Source organism: Oncorhynchus clarkii, chromosome 31 (assembly GCF_045791955.1).
Source record: "Oncorhynchus clarkii lewisi isolate Uvic-CL-2024 chromosome 31, UVic_Ocla_1.0, whole genome shotgun sequence".
NCBI lineage: Eukaryota > Metazoa > Chordata > Actinopteri > Salmoniformes > Salmonidae > Oncorhynchus > Oncorhynchus clarkii.
Window position 1 is genome coordinate 12,632,325 of NC_092177.1, and position 27,296 is coordinate 12,659,620.

General features: G+C 47.1%; 1 protein-coding gene across 1 annotated transcript; it reads right to left on the minus strand.

Annotated features, from left to right (window-relative positions):
• Window positions 1–1,187: 1,187 nt before the first annotated feature.
• LOC139390680 (clathrin interactor 1-like) lies at window positions 1,188–27,218 on the minus strand. Its single transcript, XM_071137968.1, has 12 exons — window positions 27,057–27,218; window positions 15,499–15,603; window positions 15,030–15,126; window positions 13,954–14,062; window positions 13,217–13,387; window positions 9,980–10,184; window positions 9,138–9,360; window positions 8,928–9,021; window positions 5,328–5,393; window positions 4,828–5,189; window positions 3,955–4,144; window positions 1,188–3,605 (listed from the first exon to the last, which is right to left on the minus strand). Exons 1-12 carry the CDS (start codon window positions 27,095–27,097, stop codon window positions 3,280–3,282), a joined length of 1,989 nt encoding a protein of 662 aa, XP_070994069.1. The 5' UTR covers window positions 27,098–27,218; the 3' UTR covers window positions 1,188–3,279.
• Window positions 27,219–27,296: the final 78 nt, after the last annotated feature.

Below are 27,296 nucleotides of genomic sequence, written 5' to 3' on the forward strand. Positions count from 1 at the left end.
TCTCATCTGGGTCATATGAAACGCAGTATTGGAATGCAGGCATGGAGTGCACCACTGTAAATAACCACCAGAGGGCAGTGTAGACTCATTCTAAGACATTTGAGTCATTTGAAATGTGAAAAACAAGTCTAAAAGTATTCATATAACTAAAGAGAAATATAATTTCACATTATCCTGATATAGTGAGGATCAAAATGATCACCTAACCCAATGAATGTCGTTACATTTTTCTTATAAATATGCAGATTATAATCTCAAAACTGCATCAATGCAGAAAACCCATATAAATGTCATCCATGCTATGCCCAGCCTGCCAACTCCAGATAACACATTGCCTCTAAAAAGAGGAAAGCCTACTGTTTGTCCCATTATCTTGCTTTTCTGTCAGCTAGAGCACAAATGGCAGCGTGGTCTGATCTCAGAAGACCTCATATGTGTGTTATGAATAATGGAGACGGGGAACGTTCAGATTGCAGATGGCACTAAGCTGCAAATCTTGTGTCTAGACATTTCAGATTGTTTTATTCTTTAATGCCCACATTAAACAGCATGATCTAACTGCATGTCATTGCTTCTGTGTAGTTTCTGCTTCCTGCCAACTAAACTACAGAGGCTACCAAAGAATTTCCATAATATTTTAGAGCCGTGAAGGATCTGTTAATTGATCAAACTTTGTCTGAGACAAGCCATTGTCCTACAGTATCTGGGTTTAATTAGTCTGCACTTCTTATACCTCAATCTGATCCATTCAATCCCACTGGCTGTGTGTCTCTGTAGGGCTGCACTGTGTGTGTCTCTGTAGGGCTGCACTGTGTGTGTCTCTGTAGGGCTGCACTGTGTGTGTCTCTGTAGGGCTGCACTGTGTGTGTCTCTGTAGGGCTGCACTGTGTGTGTCTCTGTAGGGCTGCACTGTGTGTGTCTCTGTAGGGCTGCACTGTGTGTGTCTCTGTAGGGCTGCACTGTGTGTGTCTCTGTAGGGCTGCACTGTGTGTGTCTCTGTAGGGCTGCACTGTGTGTGTCTCTGTAGGGCTGCACTGTGTGTGTCTCTGTAGGGCTGCACTGTGTGTGTCTCTGTAGGGCTGCACTGTGTGTGTCTCTGTAGGGCTGCACTGTGTGTGTGTGTCTGTCTCAGCAGGTTCCATCTAAAAGTTGCCACTAAATTGGTATTAAGTGAAATAAACACTTCGTTAGAAAACTGTAATCAACTGTTTTAATGCCGTAGATAAAAGGATCATGGGACAATCAAATCAAAGGAAAACATTTTCTCAGGACTCTTTTTCTTCTTATACATTTGCATAAACTAGTGTTTTTATTTGATGTAACAATACCACATTACAGATCTCAGAGCAATTGTAATAAGTAGAAAAAAAATAAACCAACGAAAGAATAAAACACAACCCCCTAAGGACATCATCTCTTAGAAAAACAAACAAGAGTTGCTACATTTTGGTCATTTCCAGCAGACAGAAGGCTACTGTGTTTTCATCTGTGCAGGGTTGGGGTCAATTCCATTTAGAAAGTAAAACTACATTCAACATTTTCCTTATGAAAAGCATTGAAGAAAACTGGAATTTCAGTGTACTTCCAGAATTGAAATGGAATTGACCCGAACTCCTGGAAGAGGACATAGCTCTGAAACAGAGGAGTCTAGTTTACATGTGAGGTACTCGCTGACCTTGTACCCATTTCCTATATAGTGCACTACTTTTGACCCGAGTCCTATGGGCTCTGGTCGGAAATAGTGCACTATAAAGTGTATAGGGTGCCATATAAGATGTACCCCCCCCCCCCAAAAAAAAAAAAAAACAAACAAGAGAAATCCTCTCCTAGACCTGCACTGTCAGAAACCTCTCCTTCAGAGATCCACTCCGGGGTGAATTTTCCCCTAAGTACAGAGCTAGGATCAGCTTCCCCACCCCCAATCCTAACCTAAACCATTAGTGGAGGGAAACGCAAAACTGACCCAAGATCAGCATCTAGGGACATCTTCCCCCCCTATTCCACGAGGGTCCCAGGGGACAGAGGGAGCAGTAAGAACCACACATACATACTGTGCTGTAGATTCCTAACAGTAACTGTCATGAACACTATAGTTGTATCGTCTCTCCGTCTGTCTCCTGTAAGTTATAATGAAGGGAAAAGGCCTCCGTCTCACAGGCACCATGTGCAGTACTTAAAGAACACAGCCTACCAGGTTGTTCCTACATCTACTGATCATCTTATTTGGATGCAAGGAAAAAAAAGATTATAGTTCTTTAAAAAATATATACCCATAAGAAAGGCCACAAAGGAGATCTGTGTTATTGTTACCACAGCTTCTTCAATTAACAACTTTCAATCATCTCATTCATTCACTTATTAAATCCATCCATCAATAAACGATTGATTGATTTGTTAAATCTAATATTGAACAGAAACTCCACATTTGGAGTGTGGAACGCTGTTATATAAAGTAGGTATTAAAGACCGGCTCCGTGGCAATGTAGCGTGCCATAGCAACGTCTTGATTGACATCTGGTTCCGTCCAATTGACACCCACTTCTTCACGGCATCATCATATCATAATCAAGTACTCAATAATTTATTTGTCTGTCGCACCAGTAATATTTACAGTTGTAGGGAAGGGACAGGTCGAGAGAACCGGACATTCTAAAAGAGGTGGATGGGGAGTTATTGGGGTGGGATTATCATATAAAACTAGATTTTTGCTACTCTGGACAACTAATTGGTTAAGTAAAGCAAAACCCCCACTGACATTCTCTTGAAGTTTCACCTGGACAATTCCATGGTAACAGAATGGTGCTTTAAAAAGCAATACAAACAAAAAACGCTTATTGAGAAGTTAAACAAACCATACAAGTTTAAAAGCCGACGTTGTGCATAGAGTTGTATGGGTTGTTTAACTTTGCAATCATTGGTTTTTGTTTGGTATACATTTTAAAGTGAAAAATCTCTGCATTATTCTGGCACCGTGTTTTTTGCTCTCAGTTGTTCTCTCCGATTCAAACCTGAACAGCACACAACCATTACTGGACTGAATACACTCTAAAAGGTACTTGATTGCAAGTTCCAACTGATTAAAAGATGCATACAATCGTGTATATTCATGTCTCTATACATCACTTAAAGGAAAGAAACAGGAAGTGGAGGGGTGGCAGTCAGTATTTGATATTTGACAACATTCAAGTACTCTTTGTTTGCAGCTCTTTACAATCCTTCATGGACAGTCTGTTGGAGAGAAAAACAGAAACACCCCTCTCCTTCACGTCACCTCTTCCCTCACTTCCTGAAGTTGCCGAAATCCGCAAAGGCGTCCACTCCTTGCTTGGGCTGCTGCTGTACCATGCCAGCACCCATAGACATGGCTGGCATCCTCATGCCCATGGTCATGTTAGCCTGGGGCATAGCACCCATGTTCATGCCCATTCCCATCATGCCCTGGCTGGGGGCCATGCCCATTGCCATCATGCCCTGGCTGGGGGCCATGCCCATCCCAGCACCGGGGTACATCATGGGAGTTGTAGGGGTTCTGATGGGGGAGGGGGCGAGGCCCATGCCGGCGAATCCCTGCGAGAGCATGTTGACAGGTGGGAGGGGCTGGACTCCTAGAAGACAGAAACAGGAAGAAGTGGAGTCAGAAGACAGCATGACCTCACACACACAGGTTCACACACACTCCACAAGTGTCCCCAAGCATCCTTCTATTCCACACGGAACAAGTAGTCCCAAGCATCCTTCTATTCCATTCTGACTGAACCTAAAGCCTTTTGAATTGTCTTGTGACCATCCTGATTAAAAGGAAGAAAGTCCCACACGCTGAGGATCTTGGATACTCCACAAACAGTTGAATGGATCTCAAACCAACGTTTCGGTCAACAGACATTCAGCAGCGTTTTGAACCCCCTCCAGATAAACACAGTACTATTTCTCTCAGTCTATACCCTGTAGGCTCACCTTGGAGGGTTTTGAGGGTGGGCTGGGCGGGTTTGGGAGGCTGTACGCCGGGTGCCAGGAAGTCCAGACTGATGTTGACCGAGGAGTCAGACCATGTGGAGGGGATCGCTGACCCCATGGAACCCTGGGTACCCAGCATGACTTGCTGCTGCTGCTGGGGCTGCAACGGACCGCTCATCACCTGGAAGGGCTGAGGGGGAGAAAGGAGAGAGAGAGAGAGAGAGAGAGGGGGGAGAGAGGAGAGAGGAGAGAGAGAGAGGGGGGAGAGAGGAGAGGGGGGGAGAGAGAGAGAGGGGGGAGAGAGAGAGAGGGGGGGGGGAGAGAGAGAGGGGGGGAGAGAGGGAGAGAGAGGGGGGGAGAGAGAGGGGGAGAGAGAGGGGGGAGAGAGAGGGGGGAGAGGGGGGAGAGGGGGGGAGAGGGGGGGGGGGAGGGGGGGGGGGGGAGAGAGGGGGGGGGGGGGGAGAGAATTTGGTAGCAAGTTCCAATAGATAGTAATGCGAAGGTACCTATATAATGGTGACATATGAAGGTTGAACTACAGTCTCTATAGTAATCTACATAAAAACACACTTCATCTAACCAGAATGAACAGGTTGGGAAGGGGCAGGTTTGAGTCATCTGCAAAACTAAGCTTGTATTTTTTAAAGTAGGTCAGGTTTTTAACATGCAAATATCTATGTAAACACAACCTCGTATTAGATTGAATGGTTTTCTAACTAAAACTGGTTCCTTCTCAATGTGTGTTTTTGTCCCTCTCAACCACAGCAGTTACTGTCACTCCTCTCCTTAACAGTGCATCAGGCACAATATGGACAATTTACAATATGAATGAATTTACTGTTTGTGTGAACCATGTCTGTCCTATATTCTTACCAGTGATGTGGAATGTGGCATGGTACTGGTCACGTTCTGTGTGCTGGTCATATTGAAGGTGAGGCTCTGAGAGGCAGAGAGAGACTGAGTCTGGACCGGACCCATCAGATCAAACAGGTCAGCTGAGGCTGGAGCCAGGGCAGAGCTGGGAGCCAGGGCAGAGCTGGGAGCCAGGGCAGAGCTGGGAGCCAGGGCAGAGCTGGGAGCCAGGGCAGAGCTGGGAGCCAGGGCAGAGCTGGGAGCCAGAGCCCCAAACAGGTCAGTGTTGCTAGGGGCCAGAGGCTGGGCGAAAGGGGTGGGGACGGGGGCCTGGCCATCAGGGAAAGCATTCCAGTCCCCAAAATCACTGTTCCCACTAGAGGCTGGAGGAGGAGCAAAGAGAGGAATAAGGTTATAGTGGACTTAAATCTCTCTCTCACACACAGACACGTTAGCAGGCTCCTCATGGCCAGACCTCCTCCCCTCCATCTCTCGGGAATATTCTAGTGCTTTAAACTCACCAGGTACTGTGGAGAGGCCGACAGAGGCAGCAGGAGAAGAAAAGTCAGCAAATCCTCCGATCAGGTCTGGAAAGAGACATACCATTTGATTTGTATTGGTATATTTAACCGATGTTATTGCAGGTAAAGGCTTGTGTTCCTAGCTCCAACAGTGCAGTAGTATCTAACACACACACAAATCCCAAAGTCAAATAACTAAGAAATATATAAATAATAGGGTGAGCAATGTCGGAGTGGCATTGACAAGAGTACAGTATATACATATGAAATGAGTAAAACAGTACGTAAACATTTATAAAAGTGACCATGAAACATCAACCCCCCCACCCCCCCACACACGATGTCCCGTAACTACACTACCCCCCAAGATGTCCCGTAACTACACCACCCCCCAAGATGTCCCGTAACTACACTACCCCCCAAGATGTCCCGTAACTACACCACCCCCCAAGATGTCCCGTAACTACACTACCCCCCAAGATGTCCCGTAACTACACTACCCCCCCCAACCCTCCAAGATGTCCTGTAACTAACCCCCCCCCCCAGGTATCCTGTAACTACACTACCACCCCTCCCCAAGATGTCCCGTAACTACACTACCCCCCCCAAGATGTCCCGTAACTACACTACCCCCCCCAACCCTCCAAGATGTCCCGTAACTACACTACCCCCCCAAGATGTCCCGTAACTACACTACCCCTCCCCCCCAACCCTCCAAGATGTCCCGTAACTAACCCCCCAAGATGTCCCGTAACTACAATACCCCCCCCCCCCCCCAAGATGTCCCGTAACTATACTACCCCCCCCCCCCAAGATGTCCCGTAACTACACTACCCCCCCAAGATGTCCCGTAACTACACTACCCCCCCCAAGATCTCCCGTAACTAAACTGCCCCCCCCCCCCCCCCAAGATGTCCCGTAACTACACTACCCCACCCCCCAAGATGTCCCGTAACTACACTACCAGGTATCCTGTAACTACAATACCCCCCCCTCCCCAAGATGTCCCGTAACTACACTACCCCCCCAAGATGTCCCGTAACTACACTACCCCCCCCCAACCCTCCAAGATGTCCCGTAACTACACTACCCCCCCCAAGATGTCCCGTAACTACACTACCCCTCCCCCCAACCCTCCAAGATGTCCCGTAACTAACCCCCCAACCCTCCAAGATGTCCCGTAACTACACTACCCCCCCCCCCCAAGATGTCCCGTAACTATACTACCCCCCCCCAAGATGTCCCGTAACTATACTACCCCCCCCCAAGATGTCCCGTAACTACACTACCACCCCCCCCAACCCTCCAAGATGTCCCGTAACTAACCCCCCCCCAAGGTATCCTGTAACTACACAACCCCCCCCCCAAGATGTCCCATAACTACACTACCCCCCCCCCCAAGATGTCCCGTAACTACACTATCCCCCACCAAGATGTCCCGTAACTACACCCCCCCCCCCCAAGATGTCCCGTAACTACGCCCCCCCCCCCCAACCCTCCAAGATGTCCCGTAACTACCCCCCCCCAGATGTCCTGTAACTACACTACCCCCCAACCGTCCAAGATGTCCCGTAACTACCCCCCCCCCCAGATGTCCCGTAACTACACTACCTCCCTCCAACCCTCCAAGATGTCCCGTAACTACACTACCCCCCCCCCAAGATGTCCCGTAACTACACTACCCCCCCCCCCCAAGATGTCCCGTAACTACACCCCCCCCCCCCCAAGATGTCCCGTAACTACACCAACCCCCCCCCCCCCCCCCCAAGATGTCCCGTAACTACACCAACCCCCCCCCCCCAAGATGTCCCGTAACTACACCAACCCCCCCCCCCCAAGATGTCCCGTAACTACACCAACCCCCCCCCCCCCCCCCCAAGATGTCCCGTAACTACACCAACCCCCCCCCCCCAAGATGTCCCGTAACTACACCACCCCCCCCCCCCAAGATGGCCCGTAACTACACCCCCCCCCCCCCCAAGATGTCCCGTAACTACACTACCCCCCCAAGATGTCCCGTAACTAACCCCCCCCCCCCCCAACCCTCCAAGATGTCCCGTAACTACACTACCCCCCCCCCCCCCCCAGGATGTCCGGTAACTACACTACCCCCCCCCCCAAGATGTCCCGTAACTACACTACCCCCCCCAAGATGTCCCGTAACTACACTAACCCCCCCCAAGATGTCCCGTAACTACACCACCCCCCCCAAGATGTCCCGTAACTACACCCCCCCCCCCCCCCCAAGATGTCCCGTAACTACCCCTCCCCCCAACCCTCCAAGATGTCCCGTATCTTGGGGGGGGGGGGGGGGGGGGGGGGGTGTAGTTACGGGACATCTGGGGGGGGGTGGTGTAGTTACAGGACATCTTGTGCAGGGGTGGTGTAGTTACGGGACATCTTGTGCAGGGGTGGTGTAGTTACGGGACATCTTGGGGGGGGGGGGGGGTGGTGTAGTTACGGGACATCTTGGGGGGGGGGGGTGGTGTAGTTACGGGACATCTTGGGGGGGGGGGGTGGTGTAGTTACGGGACATCTTGGGGGGGGGGGGGGGGGTGGTGTAGTTACGGGACATCCCGTAACTACACCACCCCCCCCCCCCCCCCAAGATGTCCCGTAACTACCCCCCCCCAAGATGTCCCGTAACTACACTAACCCCCCCCCCAAGATGTCCCGTAACTACACCACCCCCCCCCCCCCCCCCCCCAAGATGTCCCGTAACTACCCCCCCCAAGATGTCCCGTAACTACACCACCCCCCCCCCCCCAAGATGTCCCGTAACTACACCACCCCCCCCCCCCCCAAGATGTCCCGTAACTACCCCCCCCAAGATGTCCCGTAACTACACCACCCCCCCCCCAAGATGTCCCGTAACTACACCAACCCCCCCCCCCCCCCCAAGATGTCCCGTAACTACACCCCCCCCCCCCCCCCAAGATGTCCCGTAACTACACCACGCCCCCCCCCCCCCCCCCCCCAAGATGTCCCGTAACTACACCACCCCTGCACAAGATGTCCCGTAACTACACCACCCCTGCACAAGATGTCCCGTAACTACACCACCCCTGCACAAGATGTCCTGTAACTACACCACCCCCCCCCAAGATGTCCCGTAACTACACTACCCCCCCAACCCTCCAAGATGTCCCGTAACTAAACTACTTCCCCCCCAACCCTCCAAGATGTCCCGTAACTACCCCCCCCAGATGTCCCGTAACTACACTACCTCCCCCCAACCATCCATGATGTCCCGTAACTACCCCCCCCCCAGATGTCCCGTAACTACACTACCCCCCCCCCATGATGTCCCGTAACTACCCCCCCTCCCCAAGGTATCCTGTAACTACACTACCCCCCAACCCTCCATGATGTCCCGTAACTACACTACCCCCCCCAACCCTCCATGATGTCAGATGTCCAAGATGTAACTACACTACCCCCCCAACCCTCCATGATGTCCAGTACCTACACTACCCTCCCCCCAACGATGTCCCGTACCTACACTACCCCCCCCCCCCAACCCTCCATGATGTCCCGTAACTACACTTACACGCACACCCCCCCAACCCTCCATGATGTCCTCTCAGTGTGTGTAGTTACCGGTGGCTGCTGCAGGCTGGCTGGGTCCTGTATCTACCATGAATAGGTCAGCCAGACCACTACTGGAGGGCTGAGGTGCTGCTGCGGACGGAGTCTGGAACAGAGAGGAGGAGAGATGTGAGTAGAGAGACGGGGAGTGAGACTACGCTGTCCACATCAGATAGCAGCAATAAGCTAGAGTGGACTGAATATGCACGGATGCACACACACCTGTTTGGCGGAGGTATCGGGGCTTTTGTCTCCTGTGTAGTGGGCCGCGGCTCCCAGGGACACAGTTTTGGATGGAATCCCGCCTCTCTTCCTGGTGGCTGTGGTTTCTGTTGCCTGAACGATCTGGACACTCTTGGTCGTCACGGTTTCCTCCTCGTCTTTGAACACCGACCTCCCAGACTGGCCGTTCCGTGACGGGCGACTTCGCTCCTCCTCGTTGTCACTACGGAGACCAGAGGACGCAAACCGTGTGAAAAAGATGACGATTTGTTTTGGGGATAGTTCAATTCAAATAGTGTGACTAAAGTATGACAGAACATCAGGATGTTGACATTCTGTAATGTGATATGAGGACAGTGGGTAGCTCTAACATTCTGTAATGTGATATGAAGACAGCGGGTAGCTCTAACATTCTGTAATGTGATATGAGGAGGACAGCAGGTAGCTCTAACATTCTGTAATATGATATGAGGAGGACAGCGGGTAGCTCTAACATTCTGTAATATGATATGAGGACGACAGCGGGTAGCTCTAACATTCTGTAATGTGATATGAGGAGGACAGCGGGTAGCTCTAACATTCTGTAATGTGATATGAGGAGGACAGCGGGTAGCTCTAACATTCTGTAATGTGATATGAGGAGGACAGCGGGTAGCTCTAACATTCTGTAATATGATATGAGGAGGACAGCGGGTAGCTCTAACTTCTCCCTGCATCTCAGTACGCCCACCCCCCTCTCTATTTGAGTCATTAATTTCCTTCCTCTTTCTCTCAATCTCACCCAGTGGAACTCTTCTCTCTCCTAACCTGAATCATGTCTGGTGAGTCGTCTCTTTCCTAACCTGAATCGGTCTGGTGAATCATCTCTGCTCTGCTTCCTGAACTTGTTGATTGTGTCATCGATGGTGCTGCCGATCTTATCACTGATCTCCCCCAGTTTCTCACTGAAGGGGAACTGGCCTTGGTCTCTCTTCCAGTCCTCATCCCACTTCCCTCTGCTGCTTCCCTCGTTACCGCCAGAGCTGCTGGAGTCATAGCGATCACCCGCTGGGGGGCCGGGGGGAATAGACAGAGAGAAAGAGTGAGGGAACGGTGAGTTTGTGTTAGAGGCCAATAAGAACAGAAGACACTCCAACGTATACAGCGCATTCGGAAAGAATTCAGACCCCTTGACTTTTTCCACATTTTGTTACAGCTGAATTATTATTTTTTAATCAATCATTCAATCTATACACAATACCCCATTCAACTGTTTTGACAACTTGGAGTCCACCTGTGGTAATTTCAATTAATTGGAAATTACTTGTAAAGGCACACACCTGTCTATATAAGGTCCTACAGTTGACAGTGCATGTCAGATCAAAAACCAAGTCATGAAGTCGAAGGAATTGTCCGTAGAGCTCCGATACAGGATTGTGTCGAGGCACAGATCTGGGGAAGGGTACCAAAATATTTCTGCAGCTTTGAAGGTCCCCAAGAACACAGTGGCCTCCATTTTTAAATGGAAGTTCCTAGAGTGGGCCGCACGGCCAAACTGAGCAAAGGGGGGAGAAGGGCCTTGGTCAGAGAGGTGACCAAGAACCTGATGGTCACTCTGACACAGCTCTAGAGTTCCTCTGTGGAGATGGGAGCTGGGATAACCTTCCAGAAGGATAATCATCTCTGCAGTGCTCCACCTATCTGGCCTTTATGGTAGAGTGGTCAGACAGAAGCCACTCTTCAGTAAAAGGCACACGACAGCCCGCTTGGAGTTTGCCAAAAGGCACCTAAAGGACCCAGACCATGAGAAACAAGATTCTCTGGTCTAATGAAACCAATATTGAATTATTTGGCCTGAATGCCAAGTGCCACTTTTGGAGGAAACCTGGCACCATCCCTAAGGTGAAGCATGGTGGTGGCAGCATCATGCTGTGGGGATGTTTTTCAATGGCAGGGACTGGGAGACAAGTCAGGATCGAGGGAAAGATGAACAGAGCAAAGTACAAAGAGATCCTTGATGAAAACCTTCTCCAGAGCACTCAGGACCTCAGACTGGGGCAAAGGTTCACCCTCCAACAGGACAACAACCCTAAATACACAGCCAAAACAACGCAGCAGTGGATTCGGGACCAGTCTCTGAATGTACTTGAGTGGCCCAGCCAGGGCCCAGACTTGAACCCAATCCAACATCTCTGGAGAGACCTAAAAACAGCTGTGCATCGACGCTCCCCATCCAACCTGACAGAGTTTGAGAGGATATGCAGAGAAGAATGGGGGAAACTCCCCAAATACAGGTGTGCCAAGCTTGTAGCGTCATACCCAAGAAGACTCGAGGCTGTAATTGCCCAATGTGCTTCAACATAGTACTGAGTAAAGGGTCTGAATACTTATGTAAATGTGATATTCCAGTTGTTTTTTTGGCAAAAGTGTATAAAAACTTGTTTTCGCTTTGTCATTATGGGGTATTGTGATGTCATTATGGGGTATTGTGATGTCATTATGGGGTATTGTGATGTCATTATGGGGTATTGTGTGTAGATTGATTAGAAAAAAAATCTATTTAATCAATTTTAGAATAAGGCTGTAACTTAACAAAATGTGGAAAAAGTCAAGGGAGCTAAATACTTTCCGAATGCCCTGTATGTGTGAGTGAGTGTTTGTGTTCTAGATTGACTTACTGTATCTGCTGAACCCTCCCCCAATGCTGTCAGAGGACTTACTATATGTGCTGAACCCTCCCCCCCATACTGTATCTGCTGAACCCTCCCCCAACGATGTCAGAGGACTTACTGTATGTGCTGAACCCTCCCCCCCATACTGTATCTGCTGAACCCTCCCCCAACGCTGTCAGAGGACTTACTGTATCTGCTGAACCCTCCCCCAACGCTGTCAGAGGACTTACTGTATCTGCTGAACCCTCCCCCAACGATGTCAGAGGACTTACTGTATGTGCTGAACCCTCCCCCCCATACTGTATCTGCTGAACCCTCCCCCAACGCTGTCAGAGGACTTACTGTATCTGCTGAACCCTCCCCCCCATACTGTATCTGCTGAACCCTCCCCCAACGCTGTCAGAGGACTTACTGTATCTGCTGAACCCTCCCCCCCATACTGTCAGAGGACTTACTGTATCTGCTGAACCCTCCCCCAATACTGTCAGAGGACTTACTGTATCTGCTGAACCCCCCCCAATACTGTCAGAGGACTTACTGTATCTGCTGAACCCTCCCCCAATACTGTCAGAGGACTTACTGTATCTGCTGAACCCTCCCCCCCATACTGTCAGAGGACTTACTGTATCTGCTGAACCCTCCCCCCCATACTGTCAGAGGACTTACTGTATCTGCTGAACCCTCCCCCCCAATACTGTCAGAGGACTTACTGTATCTGCTGAACCCTCCCCCCCAATACTGTCAGAGGACTTACTGTATCTGCTGAACCCTCCCCCCCATACTGTCAGAGGACTTACTGTATCTGCTGAACCCCCCCCATACTGTCAGAGGACTTACTGTATCTGCTGAACCCTCCCCCAATACTGTCAGAGGACTTACTGTATCTGCTGAACCCTCCCCCCCATACTGTCAGAGGACTTACTGTATCTGCTAAACCCTCCCCCCCATAATGTCAGAGGACTTACTGTATCTGCTGAACCGCCCCCAATACTGTCAGAGGACTTACTGTATCTGCTGAACCCCCCCCAATACTGTCAGAGGACTTACTGTATCTGCTGAACCCTCCCCCAATACTGTCAGAGGACTTACTGTATCTGCTGAACCCTCCCCCCCAATACTGTCAGAGGACTTACTGTATCTGCTGAACCCTCCCCCAATACTGTCAGAGGACTTACTGTATCTGCTGAACCCCCCCCGATACTGTCAGAGGACTTACTGTATCTGCTGAACCCTCCCCCCCAATACTGTCAGAGGACTTACTGTATCTGCTGAACCCTCCCCCAATACTGTCAGAGGACTTACTGTATCTGCTGAACCCCCCCCGATACTGTCAGAGGACTTACTGTATCTGCTGAACCCTCCCCCCCAATACTGTCAGAGGACTTACTGTATCTGCTGAACCTCCCCCAATACTGTCAGAGGACTTACTGTATCTGCTGAACCCTCCCCCAATACTGTCAGAGGAAACTCCAATGTATTTGTCTTTGTTCTTCTTTGCCTTCTTCCTCTCCTCTCTCAGTCTATCATCATCCTGGATTAGATCCACCATCTCCTTCACCTTCTGACGCACGTTCACTCCCTGGTCCTTACCGTTCTCATCTACACAGAGGGAGAGGTAGAGAAAAGAGAGCGAGGTAGCTGAAGGTTATTGGCAAGCTGTTAGTGTTCCATTCCCCTATAAACACGTCTTCTCAACGTGTAGGAAGCTGATCAGTGTAATCAGAATGTCAGGTGGGACAACATGTTTCGAGAAGACAAAATGTAGAAGAAGTGTCCACAGTACTGTGTGAATAAAATAAATAAAAATGTGTAAAACAGCTTATCAGTCTGGGTTCACAAGGCTAAATGGTGGTAAGGGGAGAGATTTACCTTTCACTTTGTCTGCTATAGGGCAGAGCAGTGTGTGGTGGAGCTGGTTGTGGTTTAAGCGGGTTCTTAGTGCACCAGCTCTTCCTGAATGCTACAACACCGACTGAACACTGGCCCTTTTGTTTGGTTCTAAACTAACATTTCATTACAAACTCGCACACTGGTGTACAGAGGTGTACTGAGGACAGGCCACAAGCCTTAACATTTAACACAGATTCTACACTACAGTCAACAGAGAGAGACAGCCATAGAGTAGGGATTCTGTTTCTATAGTGTCAGCCAGAGAGATTACTTGCCTACGAAGTGGTAGCTCTCTAGAGATCGTAGGTCGTAGATGTGTTCTCTGGCGCTGGTGACAACTCTCTCTGAACCGTTCCTGATGAGGTGGGACAACAACAGCAGAGACTGGGGGAGAAGAGATGGAAAACTATTATTAGACATGCTTATGATGGCTCTCTGTCATTATTATGACAGGTCATAGTCTCAATCGTTTCTGATCATCTGAGGCAACAACAGAGACTGGGAGAGCAGACCTCAGCCCTCGAGGTCTGGAGTTGAATATCCATGGGTTATGTCTTGGTTGTAAAAATAAAGGAAGTCACACTATGCTGCCAACCTAACCAAGGTTTACCCATTACAATGTTGGTAGCAAAACATTAGGAACACCTGCTCTTTTCATGAAAGACCATCCAGGTGAAAACTATCATCCCTTATTGATGTCACTTGTTAAATCCACTTCAATCTGTGTAGATGAAGGGGAGGAGCCAGGTTACAGATGAAGGGGAGGAGCCAGGTTACAGATGAAGGGGAGGAGCCAGGTTACAGATGAAGGGGAGGAGCCAGGTTACAGATGAAGGGGAGGAGCCAGGTTACAGAAGGATGTTTAAGCTTTGGGACATGGGTTGTGTGTGTGTGTGCCATTCAGAGGGTGAATGGGCAAGAAGAAAAGATTGAAGAGCCTTTGAACGGGGTTTGGTAGTAGGTACCGGGTGCACCGCTTTGAGTGTGTCAAGAACTGCAACGCTGACATACAGTTTCCTGTGTGTATCAAGATTGGTCAGCCGAGTAAAGGATATCCAGCCAACTTGACAACTGTGGGTAGCATTGGAGTCAACAATGTAGAGTCCATGCAGAGTCCATGCATCAACAAATTGAGGCTGTTCTGAGGGCAAAAGGGGGCAGTGCAACTCAATATTAGGAAGGTGGTCCTAATGTTTTGTCCACTAAGTGTATATACAGGGAGTGACTTACTTTGTCTTTCTACAGTTTATTCAGCAGCTCTACAAACATTTTGGGGTGTGGGTCAGCTCATGCTTTTTACCAGACGATGACAGGTTGTCATGCTTGTGACAGGTTATAGCTCCTCTCTGACCTTGTAGACCCTTCTCCAGTTCTTCTTGTTGTCCCGGAGCATCCTGTTCCAAAGCATGTTTATCACCTCAGGAAACTGCTCATACATAAACGTACATCTGAGGAGAGGGAGAGAGAGAAAGAAAAAGAGAAAGAAAAAGAGAGAAAGAAAGAGAAAGAGAAAGAGAGAGAGAGAGAGAGAGAGAGAGAGAGAGAAAGAGAGAGAAAGAGAGAGAGAGAGGAAGAGAGAGAGAGAGAGAGAGAGAGAGAGAGAGAGAGAGAGAGAGGAAGAGAGAGAGAGAGAGCGAGAGGGGGAGAGAGAGAGAGAGAGAGAGAGAGAAAGAGAGAAAGAGAGAAAGAGGGAAAAAGAGAGCAAGAGGTGTACAGGAGTCAGTCTACATGGCAACATGATTCAATCCAAGTAGAACGTTGCAGATACTGTATAAAAGTTGTTGCAATCTAATGTGTGTGTGTGTGAACAGCGCCCCTACCTGGAAATCTCTGCCATCTGCTGTCCTGAAGGTCCCCAGGGGTCATCGTTGGTGGCCTCCCTCACCTTAGTCTCCACCTCCGAGTAGTTCATCACCACATTGGTTCTACAGGGGGAGGTAAAGGTAAGAGATATGACTCTTATGAAAATAATGATGTTAAACAGGAGACAAAGGAGGGTTTTCCCTCAAGAGTAAAAATATATATTTTTTTAAAAAGACATTGTCTTAACAGTAAAGGCGCCCTAGACCGAGGCCCCCCAGACCGAGGCCCCCCAGACCTAGCTTTGGACAGCCTATTTATGGTAACGGTCAAGACACACAGCCTCTATTTACATTAAACTGTTCATTCCTCCTGTTTCTCAAGGAACACAGAGTCAAATAACCCTCATGATATAACGTGGTCCTGTGTGGCTCAGTTGGTAGAGCATGACGCGTGCTACTCCAAGGATAGTGGGTTCGATGCCCGCTGGGGCCACCCATACGTTGATGGGTAAAACTGTCTTCTAAATGACATATATTATATTAAATGATTATACCATAACCAATCTCTCTCTGAGAAAGTCAAAGGTCAACACAACAACTGACACAGGACAGAAATACTCTGTGTGTGTGTACACTATGAAAATCGTCGCAGTCAGGGAAAACCTGTTTGACAGGAGAGAGAGCAGAGTAAAGGGGACAGAAGATAGAGCAGAGCAAAGGGGACAGAAGAGAGAGCAGAGCAAAGGGGACAGAAGAGAGAGCAGAGTAGATTTGCTGAAGGTCGGCTCAGGGATTCACCGACCTACCGACCTTTCGCTTACTGGCCCAACGCTCTTAACCAGGCAGACCAAGACAGAGACACTGAGAGAAAACGTAGGTGGAGTGAGTGGTGGGTGTGGTCGTGATGAAGGTGAATGAAGGGTGGGTCACCTCAAGCAGCGTCGTATCAATGTCTCTGCTATACCTATGGTCCATAGAGACTGACTATAGTGTATACTATACAGTTCTACTGGTTCTCCAGGCTTCTATGTAAATGTGTAAACACACACAAGCTGCAACAGGCAGAATCAGTTATTACCCACCACCACCACACCCTCCACAACACCCACACCCTCCACAACACCCACACCCTCCACAACACCCTCCTTGCGCAATAAACTTAACAAGGTCAAGCAGGTTTAGTGACCTGAAAAACTCCACTAAGCATGAGCGTTACCAATCAAGGACAGCTGCAGCAACGGAATGCAGTTCATTTTGTAGCCTAACTATGAAAGCAAACCACAGAGAAATAGGCCTAGATCAAGCACCGATATTCAACACAGGCTGAGGCCTAGCATAGGCTACAATAGGCCTACAGTTACCCAGAACAAAGATCATCCACAGTATAGAGGTCGACCGATTTAAATAGGGCCGATTTCAAGTTTTCATAACAATCGTAAATCGGTATTTTTGGGCGCCGATTTGCCAATTTTTTTTTTTTACACCTTTATTTAACGAGGCAAGACAGTTAAGAACACGTTCTTATTTTCAATGACAGTCTAGGAACGGTGGGTTAACTGCCTCATTCAGCGGCAGAACGACAGATTTTCACCTTGTCAGCTCGGGGCATTCAATCTTGCAACCTTACAGTTAACTAGTCCAACGCAATAACAATCTGCCTCTCTCTCGTTGCACTCCACAAGGAGACTGCCTGTTACACAAATGCAGTAAGCCAAGGTAAGTTGCTAGCTAGCATTAATAATCACTAGTTAACGACACATGGTTGATGATATTACTAGATATTATCTAGCGTGTCCTGTGTTGCATATAATCTGACTGAGCATACAAGTATCTAAGTATCTGACTTAGCGGTGGTAGGCAGAAGCAGGCACGTAAACATTCATTCAAACAGCACTTTCATACGTTTTGCCAGCAGATCTTCGTTGTGCGTCAAGCATTGCGCTGTTTATGACTTCAAACCTATCAACTCCCGAGATGAGGCTGGTGTGACCAAAGTGAAATGGCTGGCTAGTTAGCGCGCGCTAATAGCATTTCAAACTTCACTCGCTCTGAGCCTTGGGGTGGTTGTTTCCCTTGCTCTGCATGGGTAACGCTGCTTCGATGTGGTGGCTGTTGTCGTTGTGTTGCTGGTTCGAGCCCAGGGAGGACCGAGGAGAGGGACGGAGGCTATACTGTTACACTGGCAATACTAAAGTGCTTATAAGAACTTCCAATAGTCAAATGTTAACGAAATACAAATGGTATAGAGGGAAATAGTCCTATAATAAACTACAAACTAAAACTTCTTACCTGGGAATATTGAAGACTCATGTTAAAAGGAACCACCAGCTTTCATATGTTCTCATGTTCTGAGCAAGGAACTGAAATGTTAGCACATATTGCACTTTTACGTTCTCCAAAACTTTGTTTTTGCATTATTTAAACCAAATTGAACATGTTTCATTATCTACTTGAGCCTAAATTGATTTTATTGATGTATTATATTAAGTTAAAATAAATGTTAATTCAGTATTGTTGTCATTATTACATGTTTATATACACATATATATACACACACACACACACACACACACACACACACACACACATACATATATATACATACATGCATACATATATACACACACGTTTATATACATATATACACATATACATTTACATATACACATACATACATGCATACATGCATGCATACATGCATGCATACATGCATGCATACATAAAAAAAATAAAGGGAACACTAAAATAACACATCCTAGATCTGAATGAATGAAATATTCTTATTAAATACTTTTTCTTTACATAGTTGAATGTGCTGACAACAAAAGCACACAAATTATCAATGGAAATCAAATTCATCAACCCATGGAGGTCTGGATTTGGAGTCACACTCAAAATTAAAGTGGAAAACCACACTACAGGCTGATCAAACTTTGATGTAATGTCCTTAAAACAAGTCAAAATGAGGCTCAGTAGTGTGTGTGGCCTCCACGTGCCTGTATGACCTCCCTACAACGCCTGGGCATGCTCCTGATTAGGTGGCGGATGGTCTCCTGAGGGATCTCCTCCCAGACCTGGACTAAAGCATCCTCCAACTCCTGGACAGTCTGTGGTGCAACGTGGCATTGGTGGATAGAGCGAGACATGATGTCCCAGATGTGCTCAATTGGATTCAGGTCTGGGGAACGGGTGGGCCAGTCCATAGCATCAATGCCTTCCTCTTGCTGGAACTGCTGACACACTCCAGCCACATGAGGTCTAGCATTGTCTTGCATTAGGAGGAACCCAGGGCCAACCGCACCAACACATGGTCTCACAAGGGGTCTGAGGATCTCATCTCGGTACCTAATGGCAGTCAGGCTACCTCTGGCAAGCACATGGAGGACTGTGCGGCCCCCAAAGAAATGCCACCCTGACTGACCCACCGCCATACCGGTCATGCTGGAGGATGTTGCAGGCAGCAGAACGTTCTCCACGGCGTCTCCAGACTCTGTCACGTCTGTCACATGTGCTCAGTGTGAACCTGCTTTCATCTGTGAAGAGCACAGTGGCGAATTTGCCAATCTTGGTGTTCTCTGGCAAATGCCAAACGTCCTGCACGGTGTTGGGCTGTAAGCACAACCCCCACCTGTGGACGTCAGGCCCTCATACCACCCTCATGGAGTCTGTTTCTGACCGTTTGAGCAGACACATGCACATTTGTGGTCCTCCTGCTCCTCCTTGCACAAAGGCGGAGGTAGCGGTCCATCTGCGGGGTTGTTGCCCTCCTACGGCCTCCTCCACGTCTCCTGATGTACTGGCCTGTCTCCTGGTAGCGCCTCCATGCTCTGGACACTACGCTGACAGACATAGCAAACCTTCTTGCCACAGCTCGCATTGATGTGCCATCCTGGATGAGCTGCACTACCTGAGCCACTTGTGTGGGTTGTAGACTCCTTCTCATACTACCACTAGAGTGAAAGCACCGCCAGCATTCAAAAGTGACCAAAACATCAGCCAGGAAGCATAGGAACTGAGAAGTGGTCACCACCTGCAGAACCACTCCTTTATTGGGGGTGCCTTGCTAATTGCCTATAATTTCCACCTGTCTATTCCATTTGCAGAACAGCATGTGAAATTTATTGTCATTCAGTGTTGCATCCTAAGTGGACAGTTTGATTTCACAGAAGTGTGATTGACCTGGAGTTACATTGTGTTGTTTAAGTGTTCCCTTTATTTTTTTGAGCAGTAATAAATATATATATTATTTAAAATCGGCCGATTAATCGGTATCGGCTTTTTTTGGTCCCCCAATAAATCGGTATCGGCGTTGAAAAATCATAATCGGTCGACCTCTACAGTATATACGGACTTCCTCTCAGCTCAGGACACAACCCCCACGGAGCCCGACTCAGCTCAGGACACAACCCCCACGGAGCCCGACCCAGCTCAGACAACCCCCACGGAGCCCGACTCAGCTCAGACACAACCCCACGGAGCCCAACTCAGCTCAGACACAACCCCACGGAGCCCGACTCAGCTCAGACACAAACCCACGGAGTCCGACTCAGCTCAGACACAACCCCACGGAGCCCGACTCAGCTCAGACACAACCCCACGGAGTAAGACGCAGGAGGCAGTAAAGTCTGTCAGTTTTTCCCTCCCTTATGGCTAAAGTTTTAATTTAGAGAGGGTAAGCTGATCTTAGATCTGTGCCTACAACTTCTACCCAGAGCTAGGAGAAGGTGCATAGACTTAGCATTGCAGAGGGCTGAAGGCATAGAGCAGGTAAAGGGGCCCCTCCTCTCACTGGGCCCTGCCACATCATCACCCCCGGCCCCCTTCCCCTCACTGTCAGACAGACAGAGTAGCATTGACACACAGCTGAGAGGAGAGGACACACCCTGCGCGGTTCTGGAGTCAGAGCCTAAAGTACTGTAGTTGACAGTGACGGTTGTAATGTTGTAATCAGAGTTGTAAATAGCATGGCTCTAAAAGACTGGGAAACAGCTAGTTGGTGCAAACGGCCATTCAAATAGCCTGTGAGTTGTTCAATTATAGACTGTAGCATGTCTGCCTGGGGATACAGGCCTATATAAGGCTTTTTCACTATGTTTCAAAGAGTTTAGACTACATTGTGTGTACTATCCAGCCCAATTTTGTAGTTATACAATATTGGTTTCCCTCTCTGTGCCTTGTGTGACTGGATTACCATAATGCCATATTTGCATGTGTCATGGCGTTGGCCTGGGGGTAGGTTTATGACAGTCATAAATACCTCTTTCCCCCTGTTTTCTCTCTACCCTACTGATGTTACATTGGCAAAACCCTTGGTTAACAGAGATTCTGAGAACATCAGAAGGTGGGGGGAAATGAACTATATTCTGGTAATCCGACCAATTGAACATATGCGGTGGTACATAATGAATATGATGTCAGTTCGGTTGTCATCTGAGACATTCTCATCAATGATAAGGTGACAAACTCTACAGTGAAAAGTCTACACATCAGAGTTATCGGATTGACATGAAATTGTTGTTCAATTGAAATGTTTGATTATTAAATTATTTGTGATGGGATGGAATGTGATTTTAGCTTCTAAAATGTGAGAATTGGGTTTTTATAAGGTTAGGGCTCTGCTCAATCAGTGGCCCGCCCCTGTGAAGGGACATGGGCTATAAAACTTGTCAAACACGCCCCTCTCCCTTCCTATATAAAGCCTTGACGACAATATAACCTCCTGTTCCGAGGATGTGAGGACGACGGTCCGATGTCAGAATGGTTCAGATAACTACAGAACGAAGCCAACATCAGCGTGAGCTTTGGTTGCGAATGGTATGAACTCTGAACTCTTATTCACTACAGAAGTGATACCTCCTAGCCGTTGAGTTAGCAACAGCCGCTGCAAACGAGGGTTAGGAAGGAACAGACAGAGTATCCCGTCTATCACACAACAACGTTACTACAATGTATCCAATTGACCACCAGAGACATTCTTCAAAAGGACAAAGGACTTTGGCAACACGGCCTTCCATCAACCTACCGAAGCGCAGCTCAGAGTAAATATTTATTCCATTTTCCTTTTCCAAATGGGAGGTAATTTAGAATGCATAAGATACTGTATTTACGATAGCACAGCGTCGCCCTTTGTTCCTCAGTCTTCCCGCTCTTTCACTCAAACCCAGCCCCTTTCGTGTAACCAGCTGTCATATCTGTTCCGCCCGCTAGGGACATTTTTCTTTATGACGTAATTTGTAATCAAGTTGATTAATTATGTGTATGTGTAATTCTGTGTGATTAGTTAGGTATTTAGTAAATAAATAATTAAACCCAATTTTGTATTGCTGATTCAACTTGTTAGCCAGGGTTCGTGCAGATAACCAAGAATTTACAACTTTCAGATGAGACTGAATTAAGGTGACGATTAATATTGACTGCTATTGATGCAAAATATTACTAGGTCTTTAAGAGTTTATTCGAAAGATAACAGCTCTATAAATATTATTTTGTGGTGCCCCGACTCTCTAGCTAATTACATTTACATAGCTCAATCAGGAATATTAATTACCGAGAAATTATTTTATAGAATAGCATGTCATATCACTTAATCCGGCATAGCTAAAGACACGACACGTGCAGCTTCATAATCAAATATGATTTGTTACACTTCTCAACAACGCAGAGAGAGAAAGAAAATAGAGAAATAAAACACGTAAACAATAGAAGTAATAATAAATACACAATTAGTAAAAGTGTGTTCCCTGACCGGGAATCAATAGGATCATTAATACCGTCATGTTCGCATGGGTGACGCCACAGGCACTACCATACAGAGGGAGTGATATAGCCAAGCACTTACACAAGACAGCTAAGCAAGTCTACTGAGAGGAGAGAACTACCTCTGGCTCACATTATCAACTTGATCAAATGGAAGCCTCTGATCTTCTCTGTGTGTGTATGCAGGTGTGTGTGTGTGTGTGTGTGTGTGTGTGTGTGTGTGTGTGTGTGTGTGTGTGTGTAAAAATCACACAATATGGCAAAGGCTTCTGTTTCATTGCAAGTCTGTCTTATGCACACACACCAATTTCCTTCCTCCTATGACAAGTCCAAATAAAGTCTTTAGGACTATTTATTCAGTATTGTATCAATTTGTCCATGTGACCGCCGGGAGGACTTGGAAACAAGAATTGCCAGTTTCTTCATTCAGTTTTAGGCCTCTAGATATCCTCCACAGTGAGCCAGCATTCAGACAGCCTTTCAAGGAGATTCCATGTTGCTTTTGTGGAATAAACCTCCACTGATGGGTGTTGCCCACTCACTCACAACGTCTCCACTCAAGGCCCTTAGAACTCTGGGCCTCATTTCTCATAGCGTTCAGATAGTTGGAACCTTCTTACGATGAGTCTTTAGTAGCCATGGTGTTTCCCCAGAGCTTTCGCTAGTAACATGGCTCTTAAAAACCGTTGTACATCTTATGAGTGATCCAGACCAATTGTAGAGCAGCCAAAGTGCATCGTTAGGTACTTTATTCACAGAACACCTCCGCAAAACATAGAATCTAGGTCAGAACAAAGTTGACTACAAAGTCAACTTCCTTGTTTTTGCAAACAAGTGAAGGATAATATGATGCTTCAAATGAAATCCAAGATGACTTCATTACAATATAGAGGCCACATGGGGTTATAATGGCCATTTCATGTTCAATTAAATGAGTTCCCATTTTGCAACTAAGCTACTGTCAAATATTTTGCCTCAATGTGTTGTATACATGTGCCCAATCTGTCATTTAATTAATTATTATTGGGTAAGCATAATAAGTTACCTCAATAGTGTATTTGCAGCCATAGGTGGTAATATCTCTCTAGGAGCTGATCCGTCATCAGTATTGTGCAATAATTTGAATGTTAAGGTACAATTTGAATGGAGAAATCTGATCAGAGAGAAGTGCAGTTCTTTGGATCCTATTAGTATCAACACATGGTTTAGTGACACACTTAGTGACCGTTCTCTCTACGTGCGTGTTTGGGGAAGACTTAAAAAGTTGTCTCATAAATAATGACTCATCAGGTATGATCATTGTAATGCTTAAGTTACATTGCAACTGGGAAACAAGGCCTGGGTCTTCTACAACACAGCAGCACACTAAAACCACTGACTTCAATACAACTGTGAAACAAGGCCCGGTTCCTCTACAACACACTAAAACCACTGACTTCAATACAACTGGGAAACAAGGCCCGGGTCTTCTACAACAGAGCAGCACACTAAAACCACTGACTTCAATACAACTGGGAAACAAGGCCCGGGTCTTCTACAACACAGCAGCACACTAAAACCACTGACTTCAATACAACTGGGAAACAAGGCCCGGTTCCTCTACAACACACTAAAACCACTGACTTCAATACAACTGGGAAACAAGGCCCGGGTCCTCTACAGCACACTAAAACCACTGACTTCAATACAACTGGGAAACAAGGCCCGGGTCCTCTACAACACACTAAAACCACTGACTTCAATACAACTGGGAAACAAGGCCCGGGTCCTCTACAACACAGCAGCACACTAAAACCACTGACTTCAATACAACTGGGAAACAAGGCCCGGTTCCTCTACAACACACTAAAACCACTGACTTCAATACAACTGGGAAACAAGGCCCGGGTCCTCTACAACAGAGCAGCACACTAAAACCACTGACTTCAATACAACTGGGAAACAAGGCCCGGTTCCTCTACAACACAGCAGCACACTAAAACCACTGACTTCAATACAACTGGGAAACAAGGCCCGGGTCCTCTACAACACAGCAGCACACTAAAACCACTGACTTCAATACAACTGGGAAACAAGGCCCGGGTCCTCTACAACACACTAAAACCACTGACTTCAATACAACTGGGAAACAAGGCCCGGGTCCTCTACAACACACTAAAACCACTGACTTCAATACAACTGGGAAACAAGGCCCGGTTCCTCTACAACACAGCAGCACACTAAAACCACTGACTTCAATACAACTGGGAAACAAGGCCCGGGTCTTCTACAACACAGCAGCACACTAAAACCACTGACTTCAATACAACTGGGAAACAAGGCCCGGGTCCTCTACAACACAGCAGCACACTAAAACCACTGACTTCAATACAACTGGGAAACAAGGCCCGGGTCCTCTACAACACACTAAAACCACTGACTTCAATACAACAGGGAGGAAACAGAGTCCCAACTCTACTTCCTTCACCCATTACAACGCAAAGCCTAGTCCTCTTCCTGCTTGCTCTTTCTCTTCCTGACCCTCTCGCTGTACCTCTGCCCCCCTCTCTCTCTCTGAAGAGGTCACCCAGTAGGGGAGACTAGCAGAGGGGACTTGACTTTTAGCAGGAATGCATTCTTGGACAGGAACTGTGTGCTCCTGCTGTTGCCACAGCTTGCCAAACCAACCGTTAAAGCTTTGAAGTGGAGATTGCGCAATCCCACTACTTCCCATAGCTCTACAGTAGGCCTGTGCGTGTGTGTTGCATGGCCTCTCAGGTCATTACTCAGCAGGGACTAGGACAGTAAATTATACAAGAGGAGGACAAAAGACGACAATAAGCCGGTTAAACCAGGTGTGGCTCTCACTCAGAGGTGGAAACATTCAGCCATTCATGCAATACTTTAGTTTCAATCTCTGCTGACAGCGACTGTACAGGTTTAGGCTAATGTTTAGGCTAGTGTAGGGTGTACTATCCATGGTAGTGTAGGGTGTGTCCCAAATGCGACCAGTATTTAAACTTGCACATCCTCATCTGCACATAAATCACTCCAGTGTAAAATGTCTAAATTGTAATTACTTTGCCACCATTGGTCTATTTATTGCCTAACCTCCTTACTTAATTTGCACACACTGTATACAGATGTTTCTATTGCGTTATTGACTGTACGTTTGTTTATCCCATATCCTCTGTTGTTTGTGTCACACTGCTTTGCTTTATCTTGGCCTGGTCGCAGTTGTAAATGAGAACTTGTTCTCAACTAGCCTACCTGGTTCAATAAAGGTGAATTAAAATGAATAAATAATGAACTTTATTTTGAATCCAGATACTCTGGCTAATAGGGCAGTGACAGCAATGTCTTCACAACGCAACTGTATGCAGTGTGACATTGCCTCTTAATTGTGCAATCTATTGTTGCATTCAGAAAGTCATTGTTTATCACAGAGTCATACATTACAACACTGTCTTGTACTGTATCAACAGTCACTGTGGTTGATCACGGTCTGGGCTCCACCTTTCTGCTTCTGCATGCAAGGTACCTCCATTTTGCAAATGCAAAAGGCCCATGTGGCCATATCAGACATACACTACAGTCAAATATATTGTACTTGTTTTGATAATTTAGCCTATAGTATACTTAAGCAATGAGGCCCGAGGAGGTGTGGTATATGGTCAATATGCCACAACTATGGTCTGAATTAAGCGCTATGCAACGCAGAGTGCCTGGATACAGCCCTTAACAGTGGTATATTGGCCTTATATCACAAACCCTCACGGTGCCTTATTGCTATTATAAACTGGTTGCCAACGTAATTACAGCAGTAAAAATAAATGTTTTGTTATACCCGTGGTATACCACGGCTGTAAGCCAAATCAGCATCCAGGGCTCGAACCACCCAGTTTATAATAAGTATACAGGTAGCTAGGCAGAAGATGAGAGTTATCCAGGTGTTCTAGGTTTACTTGGATCATCCTATACTCTAAAAATCATCAACAAAAACGAATACATTATAGTCAAGTCAACTGAGCTGTGGCAGCTTTGATAGACCTGTGACATGAGAAAAGCTAAATGTTCTGGTTGTTATGCTAGATACTTTCACACCCGGAAGTTGGGTTGTCAGAATATATCGAGTTAGCATTCAAGGCCTTTGCCACAACTAACAGTAGCTACAATTACAAACAAATGTACCCTCACGTAAGTATACGTGTTTTTTTTTTATCTGGCTAACTACCTAGTTCAGTTAGTTAGCTAACCCCAAAAAATAACTGACAAGTGGCTGATAAGAAAAAAGACCCAAGACAACGTTAAACATTGGCCAATGGGAACTCTGAAAAGATGAGGTCAAATCATGACGTCAAATCATGGCGTCAGTGATCTTCAGGTCGAAAAGTCGGAGCTCTAGAAAGAGGCCTGAGATGAATCGAGTTCCCGTTAATCGATTTTCCCAGTCGGAGCTCGTTTTTCCCTGTTCCCATTTGTTTTGAACACACAAAAGACGGAGATAATCCGAATTCCCATTTTTTTTAACCCAGCATAATTTACTCTAGGTAATTAGCTAACTAGCTAACGTTAGCCATCTCAACTTTCTAAGGCAGTAAACGCGGCTAGAAAGTTGAGTTATCAATCGCTCGTCGGATAGTTCAAGACGAGATTAAAATGGGAATATAGTCGAATGGCAAAAAAGTTGAATTTGTCCTGTGTTTGATTGTCACAACTTTCTATTGAAGCTAACTGGCTAACTAGCTTCCTGCTGCTACGTGACGTCAAAGTGTTGGGTACGTGTCTCTTTCAAATAGGTACACTCAAGAGTTTAGCTCGGATAGAGTGAGAATACTTACGCTTTATCAACCAATTCCCGGACTTTCCACATGTTCATCATCTTGGCTCTCTACAGCGGGGCTGTCCGCCTCAGTAACCGTATTCCAAGCTCTCAAAACCCGATAGAGCGGAGCGCTGTCACCGAAATCAAACCTTGAACCAAAGACAGTGTACAGTATTTCTTCATCTGTGGGTTTTATATGGCGGTTGGCAACCATTTTAAAGCTGCATTACCGCCACCAACTGGACTGGAGTGTGGA